General features: G+C 43.8%; 1 protein-coding gene across 2 annotated transcripts in view; it reads right to left on the reverse strand.

Annotated features, from left to right (window-relative positions):
* Positions 1–22,381, reverse strand: part of UXS1 (UDP-glucuronate decarboxylase 1) — a 100,895-nt gene that overhangs the window by 64,729 nt on the left and 13,785 nt on the right. The window contains exons 2-4 of one of the 2 annotated variants that reach the window (XM_081069061.1): positions 10,902–10,929; positions 9,786–9,834; positions 8,626–8,669 (exon numbers count right to left, since the gene is read on the reverse strand). In XM_081069061.1, coding sequence (XP_080925187.1) covers positions 8,626–8,669; positions 9,786–9,834; positions 10,902–10,929 — 121 coding nt within the window. Of the gene's footprint in view, positions 1–8,625; positions 8,670–9,785; positions 9,850–10,901; positions 10,930–22,381 lie in introns of both variants that reach the window. The other variant, XM_081069060.1, reaches the window with a different exon arrangement.

Below are 22,381 nucleotides of genomic sequence, written 5' to 3' on the forward strand. Positions count from 1 at the left end.
GTCCTGTTTGGGAGACCACCTCAGGGATGCTGTGGATACCTGATCATGGCATTGGACACCAGAGGCTGGACATTAATGAATGCCAACTATAATTTTATATATATAATGTGATGGTTCGGTGTGGGGTCGGAGGGATGGTGGATGGGGGGAGGGGGGTTCACAGTGTGAGGGATATGGATGATGAACGTCTAAGTATTACCTTGTTTTGTACACCTGAAACTAATAAATAAATAAATTTATAAAAAAAAAAATATTATTTTTTGGGAGCCACTTTGCTCACAGTGACAAGCCCATCGAGACAACATATTTCCATTTACAGTCTCATCTTGCCAGGGCTGAGATGGTTGTTTGATCATTCTTATCACAGTCAGTATAAAACTAGACAGAGTTCCACTGATTTCCACTGCAAAGTGGTATCTGTAACTTGGCTTTCTGACCGAAACATTAACATGGGCTCATCTGTCACCTGACTTCCTCACCAAACTGAAGAACAGAACCATTTTAGAATGAGTAACTCGTAAAGCAGGGCCAAGGGGCAAATTCTTACCGTCTTCACCTATTTTAAAAGTAACTCTGACTGTTTGACAAGCATAAGTTACTGGTAAATTCTTTAAGATTATCTTTGTACTTGTGCTTCTTCCAGTTTAAAAAGTGCAGAGAGGTGGTTCAAGATGTCTGCTAAGAAGGTCCTGAACCGCCCCCCCCCCCCGCCCCCAAACACAACACATCTACAGCTATGCATGAAACAATTCGCTCTGGAAAAGACCTGAAAAGTAGCTGAACAGCTGCTTTATACAAGGATAAAAGGGCCACCTCAAGGCAGACAGTAGAGACGGAGACTTGGTCTCGCCCCAAACCCCACCCCAGGCCTGGTGACTCACATGGGAAGCAGCTCACAAACACGAGCTTATCTCTGAAGAGCAAGGTGTTTGTGTCCCACATCAGGCACCTCAGCCCTGGGAACCTACGCAGGACAGATGAGCCCCAGGATATCGGGCTTGAAAAACAACAGGATCCAGGAGAACTACACGGGTGTAGGAAACAGAGATTCGCTCTTACAGGGTTTGCATGAGACTCACTTGCCCTGGGACCCAGCTCAAAAGCAGCTGTTTGAAAAGCACATATACTGATAGGGTAGGTAACAGAGAGAAATGAGCAAGGGAAGGAGAGACCAGCAAGGGAAGGAGAGAAATGAGCAAGGGAAGGAGAGACCAGCCGCGGTTAGAAAGCCCCCTGCTACAGCTTCTACCTGGGTCCAGACCCCCTGCAGCTGCCCTCACTTAGGGCACCAGTGCCTTACTGGCCCACCGGGATTCCAGGCTCACATGTGCCCCTAAATCAAGGGGATGGATTGTTAGAAGCTAGAGAGAGAGAAAGCATATATATCCTGTTTATGAGAATATACATTCTAATTCTCAGGACCATTTTTAATGAGTTTCTCAAATAAATCATGGGAAATTAACAGGTTCACGCTTATGCTCTGAAGAGCAACCTTGAGAACAGAAGGAAGGACAGCACACTTCAGCAGAGAAGGAGAAAGATAACAGGGAGGGAGAAAGGGCGACAATTCTACCCATAGAGATAAAACCCTCACACAGTGTGAGGAGAGGCTGCTTCCCTCTCTTGGGTCAGCCCGTTCCATTCTGGGAGTGTACTTGCTTTGACTGATCAACTTCTTGCTGTTCTATGCTGCACAAACGCGGTCTCTTGACCAAATTCTTTCTTTCAAGAAGACGAAGAGCCGAGGTACAATGTCATTCCTCGTAACACTACCATATATGAAAGAGAATCATTTACTAATTGTAAAGCATCTGCTGAAGGAGCAGTAGCCAGCTGCGACTCTCTTCAGGAACAAACGTGATGGTGGGAGCCATTTTCGTACTCTGCCTCTCACCAGCTGCTAACGCCCGTGGGCGTGCCTGGCATCGGTGCCTCTCCCACAGCTCTACCAAAGTCAGCTGGCCCATGCAGCCCACACAGGGGACACCCCTGGAGCACGTGGCTCTGGTGGCCGGGAAGAATTGCATTTTGGGACCCCGCGGGTCTGAAACAATCGGAGACAGTTCTTCCCTGGCTACCACTCCCAGGTCACCACAGACAGCATACTCCCTGAAACTTACCCCCAGTCTTCCTGTGAAAAAGGCCTATTTATTTGTCCTAGAGCTTCAGCCTGAGTGGCAGGCTTCAGGTTTATCATACAAGTAGAGGTTAAGGAAGTGCTCTCACAGAACCCGGGGCAGGGGAAGCCATCAGTGCTCTCTCCCTTAGACACGTTACAGCTCACCAGTGCCTCCCAGAAAGGAGTTCAGACACTTGTGTGGAGCCCTGGTTTCTGCAACTTTTGCCAAGACAGAAACCTCCAGATCACCTGGTCTGGAGGCCAGTAGGGTTTACAATTGTGGTCCCACAGGACTGTATATATTTGCATAATGTAAAAACTGCTGCCTGAGAATCTAGATTCCAATCACTCTGCAAGTAGGTGCTGAGATCCTTCCCTCAGGAACACTCACAGGTCTTGACAACAACTGGGACCTACCACGAATAAACCAGACTGCTTAGACAATCAGCAAGGTTCAAGAGACAACCAAGAGCCAGGGCAAGGTTAGACATAAGGTTCATCTCGTACATGTGGCCATTCTTTCAAAACTGGGAGAGAGAGCTGTTTCGCTTAATACATAGAAACAAGCATAGAGAGTAAAATGTGACAATAAACACATAAAGCGCAGAAGGGTGCTGAGGAGTAAAAATGTAGAGACTTAGCATGAGTTCAAACTTAACTTGCTAACAACTTAAAATAGACTACACACACACACACACACAATGATGTTATATGTGAACCTCATGGTAACCACAAAGCAAAAACCTATAATAGATACAGAAAAGATAATGAGAAAGGAATGCAAGCTTACAGTATAGAAAGTGATCAAACCACAAAGGAAGAGAGCAAAAGAAGAGGAAAAGAAAAGAGAGGAACTACAAAACAGCCAGAAAACAACTGTAAAAATGGCAATAAGTACATAAGTATCAGCAATTATCTTAAAAGTAATTGGACTAAATTCACAATCAAAAGACATAGAGTGGCTGAAAGGCTAAACAAACAAGACCCCATATGTATGCTAGCTATAAGAAACTCACTTCCGATGTAGGGACAGAGACTGAAAGTGAAGGAATGGAAAAAGATGTTATATGCAAATGGCAGCCACTAGAAATCTGGAGGAGCTATACTTAGATCAGACAAAAACTTTAAAATAAAGTAATAAAAGACAAACATGGGCATTATGGAATGACAAAGGAGTCAATCCATCAAGAAAATATAAAATTTGTGAATATTGATTTATCCAATGTAAAAGCACCTAAGTACAGACGTAACGGGAGAAGAGGACAGCAATAAAATAACAGTGGGGGTCTTTAATATCCTATTACCTTAATGGATAGATCATCCTGACAGATAAAACATCTGTCTTCACTGAAACATTGTATCAGATAGACTTAATAGATATATACAAAACGGTCTAACCAAACACAGCAGAATACACATTCTCAGTGCTCGTGGAACATTTGCCAGGATATCATGTTAGACCACAAAACAAGTCTTAGTATATTCAAGAAGACCGAACTTGTATCAAGCATCTTTTCCAACCACAATGGTATGAAACTAGAAATTAATTTGAAGAAGAAAACTGGAAAAATCAAAATTATGTGAAGATTAAACATGCTACTGAAACACTGGGTCAACAAAAAAAAAATTAAAGGTGAAATTTTTAAAAATAATAAAAATATAAATACAACACACGAAATCTATGGAATACAGCAAAAACAGTTCTAAGAAGGAAGTTTATAGCCCTACAGGCCTAGCCGAAAACAAGAAAAATCTCAAATAAACAATGTAATAGAAATAGAAATAGAACAGCAGTAGAAATAGAACAACAAACAAATCCCATAGTTAGTAGAAGGAAGGAAATAGTAAAGATCAGAGTGGAAATAAATAAAATAGAAACTAAAAAGACTACAGAAAAGATCAATGAAACAAAGAGCTAGTTCTTTGAAAAGATAAACAAAATTAACAAACCTTTAGACACACTAAAAAAAAAAAGAAGGTTCAAGCAAATAAAATCAGAAATGAAAGAGAAGTGCAACTGATACCAAAGGAATGCAAAGGATCATAAGAGAATACTGTGAACAATTGAACAATTATACACCAACAAATTGGACAACCTTGAAGAAATGGATATATTCCTAGAAACATACAATCTTCCAAGATTGAATTTCAAAGAAATAGAAAATCTGAACAGATTATAAATAGAGACTGAATCAGTAAACAAAAACTCTGAACCAGCAAAAGTCCAAAAAAAGATGGCTTCACTGTTGAATTCTACCAAACATTCAAAGATTTAATACCTATCCTTCTCAAACTCTTCCAAAAAACTGGAGGAGAGAATGCTTCCAAACTCATTTTAAGAGGCAGGTATTACCTGATACCAAAACCAGAAAAGGACACCACAAAAAAGGTAAAAGTATAGGCCAATATACCTGATGAACATAGATGTAAAAATACTCAATAAAATATTAGTAACCTGAATTCAGTACATTAAAAGGATCATACACCATGATCAGGTGGGATTTATCCCAGGGGCACAAGGGTGGTTCAACATCCACAAGTCAATCAATGTGATACATCACATTAACAGATTAAAAGATAAAAATCACATGATCATCTCAATAAGTGCAGAAAAGCATTTAACAAAATTCAACATCCATTTAGATAAACTCTCAACAAAGTGGGTATAGACAAAATGTACTGCAGCGTAACAAAGGCCACATATGACAAGCACACAAACAGCATCATAGTTAGCAGTGAAAAGCTTAAAGCTTTTCCTCTAAAACAAGAAACAAGACAATGATGCCCACTTTCACTTCTAGTCAATATAATATTGGAAGTAACACCACAGCAAATAAGCAGGAAAAAGAAAGGCATCCAAATTAGAAAGGAAGTAGTAAAACTGTCACTATTTACGGACATAACTTTACATATAAAAGCTCCCAAAGACTCCACCAAAAAGCTGTTATAACTAATAAAATACTCTGTAACGATACAGGATGCAAATTCAATATAAAAAAATCTGCTCCTTTTTTATACACTAACAATCAACTATAAGAAAGAGAAATTAAGAAAACAATTCCATTAAAAGAATAAAATACCTAGGAATAAATTTAACCAAGGAGATAAAAGACCTGTACACTAAAAACTGGAAGATGCTGATGAAAGAAATTGAAGAAGACACAGATAAATGGAAAGCTATTCAGTGATCATGAATTAGAAGAACTAATATTATTTAATATCCATATTACCCAAAGCAGTCTACATTCAATTCAATCCATATCGAAACTTCAAAGATATTTTTCACAGAAACAAACAATCCTAAATGTTTATGGAACACACCAAAACTTCCCAAACAGCTAAAGCAATCTTAAGAAGTAAGAGCAAAGCTGGAAGCATCATGCTCCCTGATATCACATATTACAAAGTTACAGTAATCAAAACGGCTCGGTACTGGTATAAAAGCAGACTCATAGAGCAATAGAACAGAATAGAGAGCCCAGAAATAATAAATCCATGCCTATATGGTCAATCAACTTATGACAAGGGAGCCAAGAATATACAGTGGGGAAAGGACAGTCTCCTCCATAAATGGTGTTGGGGAAACTGCACAGCCACATGCAAAAGAATGAAACTGGAAAATAAACTCAAACTGGATGAAAGACTAAATATAAGACCTAAAACCATAAAACCCCTAAAAGGAAACATGGCGATAAACTCCCTGACACTGGTTTTGGCAATGATTTCTTGGACCTGACTCCAAAGGCAACGGCAACAAAAGCAAAAATAAATAAATGGGACTTCATCAAACTAAAAAGCTTCTGCACAACAAAGGAAACCATCAACAAAATGAAAAGGCAAACTACTGAATGGGAGAAGATATCTGTAAATCATACATCTGATAAGAGGTTACTATCCAAATTAAATAAAGTACTGATACAACTCAGTAACAAAAAAACAAGCCATCAACAAATGGGCAGAGGACCTAAACAGACATTTTTCTAAAGACATACAGATGGCCAACAGATACCTGGAAAGATGCTCAATGTCACTAATAATCAGGGAAATACAAATCCAAACCACACCTGTCAGACGCGCTATTACCAAAAGACAAGAAATAACAAGTGTTGGTGAAGATGTAGAGAAAAGGGAACCCTTGTGCACTGTTGGTGGGATTATAAATTGGTGCAGTCACCACGGAAAATAGTACGAAAATTAAAAATAGAACTACCATATGATCCAACAATCCCACTTCTGAGTATTTATCTGAAAACAATGAACACGCTAATTTGAAAGATACATGCACCCCTAAGTTCATTACAGCATTATTTACAATAGCAAAGTTATGGAAACAACTTTAATGTCCACCAATGGATGAACAAAAAAAGAAGTTGTGGTACATAATACACAATAAAACATTACTCAGCCAATAAAAAGAATGAAACCTTGCCATTTGTGACAACACAGGTGGACCTTGAGTGTATTATGCCAAGAGAAATAAGACAGAGAAAAATAAATACTGCGTGATTTCCCTTATAGGTGGAATCTGAAAAAAACAAAACTAACAAACAAGCCATACAAGTCACAGATACAGAGAACAGACTGATGTTTGTCAGAGGGGAAAGGGACTAGGTGGTGGGCATAACTGGGTCAAGGGGATCAATCGTATGGTGGCAGATGTTAACTAGACTCATGCTGGTGATCACTGTATTGTGTATACAAACACTAAATTATTAAGTTGTACACCTGGAAGGAATATAATGTTATATGCCAATTTTACTTCAATTAAAAAAAAGCACAAAGAACATCAGAAATGTATCAAAGAGAATTATGTAATTGTCATATTTCAAGAGATCATGTGTGTAAGCCATTGCGTCATAAGGAAGCTGATTCATTTTTCACAAATAAATGAATATTATTATTCTCTAAAGAAAATGATTCCTGGTGAACAGATTTTTTTTTTTTTCTTTTTGACCAACATAAAACCTGTGGTGGGTTATTTTTTAGCATAAACAATTTTTTTAAGTTTCAACTAAAATCTCAAATTATGCCGGTCACTTCAAAGGCAGAAATTCTGGCTCTCATCCAGAGGAATGTTACAAACAGTATAATTTCAGCACCAAATCATGGCAAGAATAATTTAAATAATAACCTTATATTACTAACTGGATCTGTTAAAAAAAACTAACAACTTGTACTCCAGTAAGAGCTGAAATTAATAGTTTGCCTGCTGCATATAAACTACTAATTAAGGACAAGAAGGAAGTGAATAAACACATTTTGATTGATGAATTATACCTATCCTTATTTCTCTTTTATCATTTAATGAAAACACCAAAATCAAAGAAAAAAATTGCTTTCCATTTCTTCCCTTTTATTTTGGGCTTGACAGAAGAAGGCTTGTACAAAGCTGACGCACGTCATCCAAACTCATCCCATGAAAAGAAAAAAAGTTACATAAACTTTAATGAATGCTATCATTTTTCTTTTATAAACTTCTAAAGACCCAACTGTTAATCCAGACACACAAAGTTTTCCAAATACAGTCAAGGATAAAGTTCCAGTGCCTGAAGCTCAATTGTTTAAGAGAGAAAGGGAAAGTACAACAGAACCTCGGTGGGGCGCTGGGAGGGGGGGGGGTTCCCACTAAGACAAAGGGTGAGGAGGCATTTTCTTTGGAATCTGATTTAAATAAAAGTTTCCACCACATTATATGATTTTTTCCCTCTCACTCACTTCACCCAGACTCAATTCTGGAAACTTTCTTATGTGTTTTGGTGACAAAAGCAAACAAATGACTCAACATGACCTATCACAGGCGACTTACATATTAATACTATTATCCCCTCCAAACTGTTTTCTTGTTTTGAAAATAATTCTGTTAGACTAATTAATATATGCTAGAAACCATTTGTCATGCTGCAAAAGTCAAGAGAAAGTAAGGCTTAGACTCAAACTTGTATATAATGAAATTGCAGGAACTGAGAAATTTATAGGTTTTAGAAAAGGAAAATTTCAACAGGCCCAGACCCTCTGTTCTTGCAATGTTCTGACCACGTGGGTGTTATACTCAAACGTGAAAAAACAAAAACATTTATGTAGACATTTATTCAGATTGCCATACTTTGTTTTCATAGACATCAAACTGATAGAGGATATTAGAGGAAGAACTTTTAACCCCAGGATTTTTGGTTGGGCTTTAGGAAGACCCTGAAAAAAAATTAAACAACCAATCAAATAATTTTTTTGTGTGGAGAGATTCCATAGCTTTCATCAGAATCCATAGCTTTAATCAGAAACAGTTTTAATGACAAAAGGAAAAAGAGGTTTAAAAACGCTGCGTCCAAATTTTAGTGTAAAACTTTACCTTTCTCATGTAAAAGTGCTTGTCTTGACAATGCCTTATATCTTTCATATTATAGAATTAATTATTAAAAGTTGAGATGAACTTATAAGATACTGACCTTCTAAGGTCAATAGCTAAGATACAAGCATTTTCCTAAACACAAAACAAAAACCATACATACCTTTTTTCCAAGTCTCTTATTTTCTCTCTTAGTGGTTCAACAATCTAAAACAAAAATAACCAATATCAGTGTTAAAACAAAAACACCGTCCTCCACTGCCTTCTGATGTTGCAGATAGGCATGCATGACATAAGGCAAAACAGATTCACTTCCAGTTTAAAATTAAGTTATGTCACTTCAACCACAATTCTAAAATCGAGAAGAAGATAAACTGCCCGTGGTGACCCTTTCCACAGATGCACAAGTATCTGAGAAAATTCACCTTTTTACTTTCCTACCTTGTTGTGAGCTATGTTAAAGGTGGTTTAGCCTCATATAAATAGGTAGATCAACACCACCGGTATCTTTTCGGGAACTAAAAGAATCCCCTAATTGCTTGCCCACAAAAGCTTAACATCTTGTTTCTGCATGTTATCTCCATGTCATCAGCTTCAGCGCAGAAATCGCAGGCTGGGAGTCGACCCTGTCCATGTGTGTTAAGACCATAAGCGCTGGCAGGATGACAAGGGCAATCCAAAGGCTTCCCCACGACTCCAGCATCTGGCTTCAAATCAAAATGAGTAACTCCTCATTCCCTCCCAAGCCCATGTTACAATAGTCTAGCCATGTCTACAGTTATTTGACTAAAATATAAGCCATTATTTTAAAATAGAAGTTTATAGTCCACCGGAGGAGCTAGCTTTCAGTGAGGCAGGTGTGTGACCTCCCCATCTGTGCCTATGGACACTCTTTACGTCCCCGACTCCGAGCATCCGAGTTGAGTGTTTTTCCTTCCAGCACCTGCTCAGGTGAGTGGATGCTGGCACTTGCCTCCATCCCTGGTGTACAGGTAATCACTTCGCTTTCTCTAAGAAATTCTGGAAAGAAAGGCTCACCTGAAAAGTCACCTAAAGATTTCAATCCATCTTGCCTTTAAGGTAGAATTTGTTTTAATACACCACACCTTTATAAAATGGACAAAGGCCGACACAGAGATGCCTCTAAGTACTCTCATGTCACGTTACACTCAACATGAAACTTAAAACAAACAGAAAGTCTCCTATTAAGTAAGGGAACACATTTTTGAGAGATGGTTTCAAACCATAGAGCAGCATCAAGCTGCCACAATAAAGACAAATATATAGGGAAAAAAACAGAAGTAAAATATGGAAAAGACTAACCTCTTCAATCTTCCTTTCGATTTTTAGTTCACCATTTTCCTGGATAGACCTGTTGAGGAGAAAGCTACAAAACTGAGATCAGTTGAAAGGTTTTATGACTTCAGGAGTTTATCGCGAACAAATTTCCACAACACAAACCAAAGATCTGCAGGCCATCTCCCTTTCCTTCCCAAATCTCAGTACCGCGTGCCACTTCCCTCCAGAAGGGGGTGCACCAGAAGAAAACAGGACAATGGGAAAGGAAATCAACCATCTCACAGGCTCAGTGCCACCTTAAGAGTTGTTTCCGTTAAATTAGAGTAATCTCACTTTCATGTTACACCCATTATGGGACTGCACATCAGAAGTGGGAAGTGTGTATCTATAGGACAAGTTAGACTGCTCGGCTTTCCTGGAGATTTCATACAAAATGGAGTTTTTCCAAGTGAAAAAACAGAGCTCCTTTAAATGGGATCTGAGCACCCCACCCAGCCACACACAGAAACCTTTGTCAGGAGACACACTGGAGCCCTGGTGGTAGGAATTGGATGGACAAGGCCCCACCGGCTCAGCAAAACCAACTCAATATGCAAAGCCTGCTGGGGGCACAGCAGCCCTTTACCCTGTAGCTCCCGCAGCACAGCAGCACTGAACTTCAAATCCAGCTCAATCACCACAAATGGATTGCTATTCTTTTATTTTTACTAACGAGAAACACGAAGTGAATTTTTCGTTCAATTAAAACTGCTAACATACTAAGAGCACCAAACTAGTTTTTATAAGAAATGCTTATCACTTCTTGCTGATTTTTTTAAAAAAGAATATTAACCTAAGTATTTTATTTTATAAGTGTCCCTCCTGCGCTACTAGGCAGCACAAATAATGCACTCGGGCCAGAAGGGTCCTTGGGCTACGCAGGGGGTGTCAGCACCCATTTGGTCTGCTCCTGGGGCCGGGGGCCAGCTGCATTCCTAGAGAACACAGGAGCGGAGACACAGCCCAGCTGTGTGAACAGCAAAATATTCAGTTTCATTTAGAAATATTCTTCAATTACCCGTAACATCAATGGTGTGTATGTAACAACTGAAATGTGTCCATAAAACCAACCACAATATCCAAATTATTAAAAACAATTACCTCATATTAACGAAGTTGCCCCAAACAGCTGGAGGGGAAAGAAGAAGAAAAAAAAAGTCAATATCTAAGTTCATGGCATTCAACTACTTTCTTAAGAATTTTAAGGATTTCAACTAATACAATTTTAATTTTTCACCAATGTTTTAAAGTTCACTAAGAAAACCAAATAATAGCTCATGAAGACAATAAAATGCATACTTTTAAAGTACTACTAAGTCCTACTAAACAATAAATGAAAACATGACCCACACACCCCTTTAATTCTGGAGTATCTCTTTTGAAGTTTGGAGTCAACTGTGCATGTGTTTTGATAAACAGTATGTCCCCAATCTTTGTCTGAGGAAGAGCCAGTCACAAGAATCAATAACCTACATGCCTGAAAGAGATCCCAGAGGTTGGTCCAGCCTCTTTCTTTAAGTGTGGATAAAAGTAAAACCCATAGAAGGTCCATAAAGGCCTGACGCTGTGGCATAACTTCATCTGGAAAGCCACCCACCTTTTCTCAGCACTCATTGCATCTCCCTTAGAGTACACTGTCATGTTGCTGGTCTGCCTCCTTGACGACAGCTACCTGGAGGGCAGGGAGTCACTTGTACAGCTGGGTGGAGTTCAATAAATGTGTATAAATCAGCCCAGCAACAACAGTGAGACTTTACCACGGGTGACTTTAAAAACACAGTCCTGAAGCAGGAGCAACCGAGGATTGCTTCATAAGGAAACCTTCACCGTGAATGATCCTATCTTTTTGTATACATTCCTATTCAGCCCTTATGTGGCCCCTCCCCAAATGCTGAACTCCCACGGCCAGGTGCTCGGGGCTTCAGGGTGCTTGGGAAAGGAGAGTAAATTTCCAGACACACTCCACATCCTGGGCTGCTGAGTTTGTGAACCTGGGAAGGCCTCAAGGTTAGAGCTACTCCTGGGCGTCTTCTTATCACCATCCTCTGATATACAGTAGGGCTTTAATTAATGTTTACTGAATAGGACTCAGTGTCCAAAATTACGCTCTCGGCAGGAAATTCCCACTGTTACGAAGGGACATGTTGATTCCATAAAAGCATATCCTTCTTCAAACAGGGGAGGAAACTATGATAGAAAAGAGAGCAAAAAAATAACTGGATAAAAGTGACAAGTGAACAAGAAGTGGGAGAAATTAAAATAAAGCTGTACCATATTCATTTCTTATGAGAAAAACAAAGAATGTTTACACCTTAGAATCATGTGATCTTCTTTTGAGTAGTATCCTCAGGAAATAAACATATCTACAAGAAAGCTGCCTTCAGAAATCATGGCCTTATTTATAGGCAGCCAAATAAACCAACATATCACAATTTGGGAGCTGCTATGTAAATTACAATATACTCATTCAATGAAATAAGAAAGCCATGAAATATGAGTATGAAACTCTGTTGTAGCACGAGAATGTAGTTATGACAAAAAAATATATATACGTGGTATGACTTGTGCTACTAAAAAATACATAGAAAGAAAAAAGACTGTAAGGAAGCCAAAACCTAGCTCAAAATGGTGATGTAATTGTTTATTTTTCCTTGTATTTATGCGCTTAACTTGCTTTTTAAAAAGGAGGGGAAAACTTTAAAACCCTTTGCTCAACTCCTGTTCTCCATCTTTTCCTAGATAGCTTGTGAACAAGCTTGTGAACAAGTGGGTCACTGCTCAGCTCACACACGAAAACAACGCCCCAAAGATCAGTGACCAGCCAGGAGCTGCCAAAACCAGTAGGTACTTTACTATGTATCTCAAATAAACACAATGTCTCATTTTGGCTTTAGGATTTTGCTGCTTGTCAAAATATGCCAGGAGGCGGTCCCTCTCTTTCCATGCGTTGGAACGGTGAATGGTGCACGAGAGGAATTAATTCTGTAAGCTGCCTTCCGCGAGGTCAGTGCCTTTTGACAACCTTTTCAAATCACTCCGTGGTTAGCAGTTATTCAGTTTTTTCCTTTTTAATTTTTTCTTGATTCGTTTAAAATGTCTATTTCAGAGACACTTCTCGATCCGTCTATCATCACCTAAACTACTTCAGAGCACTGAAGGCTGCCTCCCCTCCCCTTCTGCCTCCTCTCCTTCGAAATGAAGACATCAGGGTCTCCTGAGTCCTCCTCCCCATCCCACTGGACCTGGTTAAGCATCTCTCCCTTGGGAAGCAGATGGGGCCCTGGGATCTGCCCCAGAATGAAGCCAAGAGCCACAGTTAACCACCCTTTATGAACAGATAATAACGGATATAAGCAGATAATGCCAGAATCTATTTCTGTGGCTCAGGCCTCCTCGGTTGGCCACCTACACCTGGAAATGCATTCTTCTCCCGGCAGCCGGCTCTTGCAGGTGAGCCCAGAGCTTCAGGAGCCCCTTCTCCTCCTGACCAATCGCACTTTCACAGCAGCCCCCTCCATGGGCCTCTCCACCCTCCCTAAACCACTGGCCACCCTATCCCTTTAGCTCTGTCCGCAGGTGGTCTCCTGGGCCAGAAATGCATTCACCTCACCTGAGTGAGCACTCCACCTGCCTCCCTGCTCCAGGGGACACTGTGGCGGGTGTGTAGCCACAGGGTCCCCTCACACACTTCCCTTTACCTGGTGGTTTATAGCTGGGCTCCCTATAAGATCAAGTTTTTCCTTATTCGCATTTGCAACACCAAGCACAGGAGAGCCCGGCACCAAAATCAGGTGAATGGAAGTCAAGGAATGTTTTCAATTACTTTCCTCCATGTACCCCTTGCTTAGTCCTTTTTATCTTCAGAAATGTTATTACCAATTAATCTTTAAAATGTTACGTCAAGTGTTACGGCTTCCTTTTAAATTCTGAAACAGCTCCACCTGCCTTGCTTTGGAGAGTGACGAGAACTCAGAACCCAGCAGACAGGCTGGAGAAGCCCGGCCTTACCACAGACTCGTTTCAGGGGGGACACACGCCACGTCCCACCATTAGGAGCCATGGTCCTGGGGCTTCCTGTGGACTAGCCCGGAATGTTGCAGCTTAAACAATTAATGTTGCTTTTAGAATTCTGTAACCTGCTTAAGTTCCAGGGACCCACTGGGGATGACTAATAGCTGTATTCAATAAATATTGGAACTAAACTGAACTAAATTAAATGTATTACGTGTAAGGCAAAGACTCAATATTAAGAAAAGTACAAATGAAGAAAAGATAATCTTTTACCATCATTGACAAAGGGCTTAAAACCAAATTTCCTCACAGTTTTCAAGATATTTTAAATTATTCTAATTTTAATATAAATTGTATGCAAACTGGGGCACACAGTTTTACAATTCTCATTATGTCTGTATCTAGATTTCATGCTATGCTGGGAAACCCGGATCAAGACAATTTATCACATAGAAATGTTCATGTCGGGCAAAAAATTGAGTTACTTTCAAGGGTCCGATTAAAAATAAGTGTCCTTTTCCAACTAAGAAACAATTAAAATCCTGACCCAACACTTTTGTTTTTGTATTAATCTAACATGGTTTTGTAAATATTAATCAATGGCTATCACTGGAGATAAATCCTTTTAGCACAATTTCTCAGTCTGCAATCTGTGAATCTCCATGGATTCATGGATGAGTTTTAAGAAGTCTGGGGATGGGGTGACGTGGGGGTGGGGGAGGAGTCCTTAAGTGTCCACACAAAACTCTGATCCACAGCTTTCAAAAAATCCACAGAATTCCAAGATCCCATACAAACGAAGACCTACCAATTCTGAGTCCAAAAGCTTAGAATTTTAGGAGGCACATTAGTTTTAGAGTGGGGACTAATTCCTCTTTGAACACTAGGCCCCAAAGAACGTGCAGATTCTCCCCGAGGACTCCTGTTACCCTATTTTAAGCACTGTTATAATCAAACAAAACTACCATTTCCATTTCCTGCCTGTATATTTTAAATGGCTGCAGTATGCTTCCGCATGTTTTTATTGGGAACTCTGATCACCACGTCCCCCTGGAAAGCACATGCACTTCTATCCTAAGTCACAGGAAGAAGTGTGAATTAAGGAAACCTCTCTCCTGCCTCTCTGTGTGGACACACACCTCTGTACCCACAGTAGGTAAGGCACACCCGCAGGCCAGCATGCTGGGGCTCACCACCTCAGCTCAGTGATAGGAGACAGTGTGGACCTCACAGGAATCCCATGGAGGACCTGCCTCCTTTTGCAAGGTTTCCTATAATTCTTCCTCGCTCATCTACCTGCCGTCCAAACAATGAAGTTGGTACCTGTGGATGCAGAGAGGTAAGCGTCTGGTGGCAATGTGCACCTGAGGTACAGGGAGGACCCCGCGGGAAGTGGGCCAGAAAAGAGGGGTCCCAAAGGAGGCATGCCCTAGCTGACAAGAACTGTAGGGGGCCCCCAGGGACTACAGGGGCGTCAGCTTGACCCCACTTGTGCAGGAAAGGTGGAGCATTGGGCACAGGTAAGACACTGGGGAACTTCCCCAGACCACAGAGACTCCCTCCTTCAGGACCAGAGAGAAATGGTGTGACCCAACAGCATAACAGGGAACAGGGCAGTCACCTGCGTAAATGCAGGTCTCTTTTTCAAAGTGCAAACATTTATTGACTGAGCCGCTGCCGGGAGCCAAACCACCTCTGAGGTCTTGCAGCAAAAGCTCCTAATCCATGGTGCCCTCCTTCACATTGAAAAGACTCCCCAGGACCTAACAATGACAAGAGTAGGGTCAGGTGGGGCGGTGGGGGTGTGCATTCTCTACTCACAATTGATAAAGTCCAGGCTTCCCAGAGCCTACGAGGCCCCACATGGTCTGTACTGCAGACCTCCCTATTCAGAATCTCTGCACAGGGGCCCGGGCGTCAGTACTTTTAAGTACCCCAGGTGACTCTGGCCCCTGGGAAGGTGGAGAATCTCCACCCTAAGGGATCCAGTGACCAGTCACTGCCACCTCTCCACTCCTACAGGCCAGGCTCAAGCCACTCTTGTCCTGTGTAATTGCTCTGATTTGCCAAGACTGTTACTGCCTCAGGGCCTTTGCACTTCTCCCAAATGCCTCTTCATCTGTCTCCCTCTCAGTGCATCCAGGACTCAGCTCAAAGGCTATCAAAGAGACCTTCTGACCGACCCATCTGTAAGAACACCCCTCACCAGCCACTCTACCCTCCCTACCCACACTGAACCTTTCTTTGTCCTCACAGAAATTATCACCAGCTAATATACAGCTATACATCAATTTATCCATGAATCTATGTTTAGTGTCTGATTCCCTCCAACAGAACGTTAAGCTCCAAATAGCAGATTTTCTGGGGTGGTCACTAATGTTATCTACGCCACTGCTCTCCATGTCATTGGTGCTCACTAAATACCGTGTTTTCCCGAAAATAAGACCAGGTTTTATATTAAGGCTTGCTCCAAAAGACGCATTAGGGCTTATGTTCAGGGGAAGTCATCCTGAAAGATCATGCTAGGGCTTATTTTCTGGTTAGGTCTTATTTTCGGGAAACACAGTATTTAGTGAAAGAATGAATGAAAAACGTTCCCAAATGATTAGGAATCCCTGCCCTAAGCCAGGAGTCACCAAACTTGTTCTGTAAAGGAACAGATCACAAATACTCGGGGCTTAGCGAGCTACATGACGTCTGAAACAACCACTCGACTCCTGCATGGTGGGGCCAACAGTCACAGATAATTCATACAGGCTTGGCGGTGCTCCCACACAACTTTGTTCAAGGACATTGAAACTCCAGTTTCCTGTTAGGAAACAGCATTCTTCTTTTGATTTTCCCGCCCAGCAACTCAGCTTGTTAAGGTGTTCTTAGCTGGAGGGCCGGCTGGATTTGGCCACGGGCCAGGGTGCCAATTCCCTGCTCTGAGAGACACCAGAATGACCAGGCGCAATCCCCTTGTCCTTGAGGGGAAAGAAGCCACCAGCCAGTCACCTCTATAGGACACGCATCAGAGAAGTCAAGGCTGCATGAACCGCGTGGGGTAGGCCAGTCACAGAACTACGATGATGGGAAGGGATGTCTACCAGGCTCTGAAGGAAATGCCCTTGGGGGGGGGGGGAGGGCAGGGCAAGGCCAGCAGAGGGGCGCTGGGGAGGCGACCCTGAGGCTGCAGGGTAAGTCAGGCCTTGAAGGTTTGCTTAACAACCTCCCCAGGGGATTCTGTTAATGAACCAAATATGGGCACCACTGTTTTACCTTTTGTAGCATTCCAGGACAGCTGGGCTCTGGTTGATAGGCAACCAACAAGCATTGGGAGTGTGATGATGGGCAGGTGGCCCGTGTTGTATTTAGCACTAATAGGAAGCAGGGCCGGCTGTGCAAGGGAGAAAGAATGCAGGACAGAGCAGGCAGGTCTTGGGGATGGGTGGTGTATGAGGGTAAGGACAGCCTTCAGGGTGGGGTGGTGACAGCTTGTCACCAGATAAGAACACAGGACCCAGGACAGCTGGGGGAGGGGATAATGGCCTGGAGGAGCCTATGCTGGCTTCAGTGCGTCCTGTGGTGCCACAGCGCAGCCCAAAGATGTCTGCCAGGTGAGCAGGAACAGAGGCCAGGAGCTGGGAAGGCTGGGTAGCCAGAGGTGCGAGGGGTGCGGGCAGGGGACCCTGAGGCCAGCATGCGAAGGCTCACTAAAGCGAGGCAGAGACTGCTGCATCCAGCTGGGCAGAGACCAAGGCATGCGTCTGGGAAGTGCAGCAAAGCCAGTCTCGCCACGTGGGCTCTTCACCTTCACTGTTTCTAATCACTCGGTCACGTTCTGACCTCCATTTCACAGCCAAAGACCGGAGTCAGGAGGAATATCACGTGACTTGCTCAGGGCCACACGACTAGTGCCACCCACACCTGTGCCAACACCTGTCAAATGGGAGGCCTCATTCCAAGGCCTGTGTGACCTGTCCAGGGCTCCAGTGTCACCCCCATTTCCACAGAAACACAGGCACCTTGTTTTTTTCCAAACTTGTCGTCTAAGCTAATCCCCTCCCCTCAGTGTGTGACATGCGCTCAGCCTCCAACTGAACCACATGAGCCTCACGAAATCCTTACGGGGGTCGACAAAGCCTGTTTGAACATTAAGAGGCTCCCCATTTCAGGAGCGTGAACAGCAATTCCAACTTCCACTTGCTCAGGTCAAGAACACTTTCATTAGAGAAGTGTTCAAAATAGAAAGCCTGTACAAACACAAGGCACCTTGCAAGTTTCTGTCATGCTAGTAAAGTGTGACACAGCTGCTCGCATTCTGCTGTGACTGTTTATTGTTCCTCTCAAGATTTTCTGAGTGTATTAACTGAAACAAAACGCCTCGTCTAAACTATGACTCAGTTTGTCTGCCAAGTACTCACCGCAAGACTGTAGTCTTACTGTGTTTTTTACACAAAGGGAGACCCTCCATGGCAGCACTTTTTAAAACCTGTCCCCAAATCCTTGGCCATGCCTCCATGAGGTGGTGGGGTCAGTATATGGGGTCTCTGTGTCCTCCCCTTGAATCTAGAGGACTTGTGACTGCTTCCACCACAGGGGAGAGCGGGAGTGACACTGTGTGACTTTTGGAGCTGATCATAAACTGCACAGGCACTTTGTGTGCTGGGACACTGGCTCACGAGCCTGGGCCACTGTGGAAGAAGTCTGACCACCTGGAGACTGGACAGGTCCCTGTAACAGCCAGTTCTCACCCAGCCTGTCCTTAGAGAAGCCACCTGGAGTGGAGCCTCCAGCCCCACCTGAAATTCCCTTCCTCAGGGACCCTCTGTAGGTGGAGGAGACAAACCACTGTTCAGACCACAGTTACACAGTTGTCCCTGGAGGAGGATGGCAGCACTTGGGAACACCTAGGACATGCAGATTCCCAGGCCACGCCAGGGCTCCCAATCACAAACTAAGGGGTGGGCCCTAGACATCGGGATTCAACAAGTGAGGCCAAGTAGGGTCATCCCAACTGAAGTGCCAGACATCACCAAACAGAATAGCCATCCCCATTTCAAATTCCTGACCCACAGAATCTGTAAACGTCATAAAATAGTTGCTGTTTTACAATCAAGTCCTGAAGCAGTTAGTTAAGCAGCAACACTGAACCAGAACCAGAACACTGCAAGTGTGTCCCCACCCCTTTAGTCTCCTGATGCTCAGATGTTCCTGGGGCACCCTCCAATCTACCCAGGCCACCGTGTGAGGCCCCCCTCCCCGGTGCCTTCCCAGTGCAGGAGCATTTCCTCCCTCAGGGCACAGCTGTGCGCAGACTCGGGCCTGGGAAAAGAGCGTATGGAGGCTGACGTCCTGCAAAATTCTACCCCCTGCTGCCTGCCTCCACCTGAACAAAACATTCAAAGGGCCTAGACGCACAGCTGCACAGCTCCCATGAACACCCACAATTCTAGCGCTGGAACAGAGCAAATATTTGACTCACCTGGATAAATGCTGAGGTAATGCAACTGAAACATTTTTCAAAGCAGGTAAAAGTACATATTATTCTTGTAATAAGAAAGCATTGTAAGAGTTGTTTAACTCGATCAGAAAATTCAAATTACAAGGTATTATTCTGAGTTTAATTCTTCACATAAGAAGGGAGATGTGCAGAAGGAGGGAGCTGCCAGTGTGTGGTTCCCACTACGAGAATGAGGTGCCAAAAGGGCCGGCAGCATAACCCACCAGAGCAGCTGCCGCTGCAGGGGCTCCTCACCTCCTCCCACACGGAGAAGCCGAGCCAAAACGCTGAACCCTGCCCAGCGACCAGGCCTGTGTTTGTCCTAAATGGGGATACAGGATGAAAACTGTCCCAGATGAAAAGGTGCTGTGGGTGCCCGAGCAGGCTCCAGTAACTGGGGTGCTTCACGAGCACCTGCTCCTCGGACCTCCCTGCACCACTAGCCCTCCCCAGGCCCTGCCGAGGCCAGACTCCAGGGACAGCCCCAGAAGTAGGCAGGAGAGCAAGCAGTGCTTTCGCCTCCCTGCCCAGCAGTCCCCTGCGGCCCAGGTGGCAGGTCCCGAACTCCGAACTCCAGCTGTAAAACATTTTGAAGTGATTCATTCCTGCCTGTGGGCATAACTAAGAAAATCACCTCAACATTCCCATGGGAAAGATTTTTTTGCCCCAAGAAGCTCCCTTTTTAACAAAATGGGTAAAACTGAAACCAATTGTGGGCTTTTGATGACATCTGGTCCCTTTTAAAAGTCTTTACACGTAAAACTGTCAATATTAAGTGAGAAGGGAAACAGAATACATGTAATAAAATTTTTGCTTTTTAAAACTATATGCGTGTTTAAAACTACATGTAAGTATAATTATTCATAGACGAAAGTCTGGATACATGAGGTAAGACCTTTCTATATTTATTTTAATTTCTACAACTCACAGGAAGTTTGAAATGCATTTGTGATGTCTGCAGAGGACCCTGGTTTGGCTCTGTCTAGTCCAGGTAGGCAGTATGGAGGCCTGCAAAGGATAGGGGACCTATTAAAATTCCCCAAACTGGTGAGCTGGAAAAGCCCGAAATCCAAACCCATTTACTCAACTACCATCTCCAGGAAATCCTCCCCTGTCTTAAAAGCCTGGATAAGATGAACTCCCTTCCTCAGGAACTCTCTGTAAGTGGATGTTCAGACCACAGCTACACAGAGTTGGCCCTGGAGGAGTGGCAGCAGCAACTGAGAACTTGTAGGAAATGCAGATTCTCAGGCCCCGCCAGGGCCCTGAGTCAGAACCTCGGGGGTGGGGACAGCCACTGGGTTTTAACAAGTGCTCCGGGTGATGCCGCTTCAGCTGCCAGGGGAGACCCTCTGCAGTACACAGCCTACCTTTGCTCTTCTCCCACACTCCAATCCTCCTAAGGTAACGGGAGTTTAACGCAATGTTAAAATACGCCCTCCCAGACACTCCCTCTACTGCAGGCACAATTCTAGATGCCCCTTTTCCTCTGCGCTGCCCTCCCTTCCTTCCCAAGCAGCTGGCAGACCCTTACGATCTCCTTCAATGTGTCCCTTCAGCTCGTGTCCCCCTCCATCTCTGTGGCAGCCTCACATCCAGGCTCTGGCCACTGCATGGCCCGACGACCGCCTCCTTTGCTATCCTGCCATTGCTGTCCTCCCATTTCTGCCCTCTCCACTTCTCCCTCCTCACCAGATGATTTGTCCTTAAAGCTGTTCTCCTTGTCATTTTCCTGATCAAGATTTCCAAGTTCTCCAAACAATTTTGACTGCCCAATCCAATTATCAAACAAATCTTGCACATACGAGATGTGTGCATACCACTCTATTATGTTCATGATGAAACAAAGGAAGAACATTTAAAAGGATGAGGTAACATACGGGGGTTCCGTGGAGCATACCCTCCCCCACCCACCTGCAAGCCCCACAGGATGCCCTCTGCGGGCCCTCACCCAGCCCCACCCCCACCCCTCCGGCCCCCACTCCTCCCTTACCTGCAGGCAGCACAGTTCAGAGCACACCCAGCCCTCCCCAGCCTTCCTAACCTACGAATGCTTTGGGGCTTATGTCCTATTTGTGCTTCTGGATTATGCAAAAACCAGCACCTGATCATAAATGGTCCCATCACTAACGGAAAGCATGGTGGCACTGGGATAAAGCTTGCCCAGTGCTGGGTCCCAAGAACCCAACAGGGCCCACTTAGGAGCAGGGACTCCGTGTGACATGTGCCCTGCACAGCAAAGCCCGGGAATCATCAGGGTGTCCGACTCTCTCTCCTCCTCGGGTGCCCAGAGCTCCGCCGAAGAGGAGTGGCCTGTCCAAAGGCAGGCCAACCTCGGGGCTCCTGGCACATGTTCCTGGGCAGGACTCCTGAGGGAGGGACGCGTTCCACTACCCCTCCAGCCTCATCTCCCATGACCTACCAGGTTCTTCCCCTCCTCCCAACACTGAACACCGCCCCATGTCTGAGTGCACCTCCCTTGCTCCAACTTCAAACCCTGGCCCGACTCTTCCCAGAGGCCCTTCCCCTCTGTCTTTCCCAGTCGGCTGCCTCTGTTCTGTCACCTGCCTGGGCTCTGCTGCCCTTCAGATGCCCTCTCTGACCTTTCCTTGGTACCACTGCAGAGCCTCCCTCTACCTGCTTCTGTCTCTGCTCCACACCACGGGCAGGGTCCCTCTCCCATTTATCCTGTATGTATTTGGCAAGCTACACACTGCAGTGCATGAAATCTACAATAAAACTTCCACACCACTGACCTTGGCAGCCCAAGACAGTCTTTAAGGCAAAGCTTTAAAATTCTAAATATTGAGGTACATCCTTAAGGGGTTTCACTCATTCATAAAAGCTGTAAGATCAACAGTTTGAAAGAGAAGAACTGCCACTGGAAGCCCTCACCCAGGCAAAGCCTACCCTTCACTGAGATGAGGACATGATAAGGTCTCAGCTCTTCATGCCCAGTTAGGTTCATGAGGCAGGTGTGTGCATTCAGAGACTGTCTCCATGTTAAGCAAAACAAACAAAAAAAACACAGCACGGAACAATCAATGGTATAAAACCACTTACATTGTAAAAGAACCTAAACATA

The sequence above is a fragment of the Rhinolophus hipposideros genome (genome assembly GCF_964194185.1).
Source record: "Rhinolophus hipposideros genome assembly, chromosome: 12".
Taxonomy (NCBI): Eukaryota; Metazoa; Chordata; class Mammalia; order Chiroptera; family Rhinolophidae; genus Rhinolophus; species Rhinolophus hipposideros.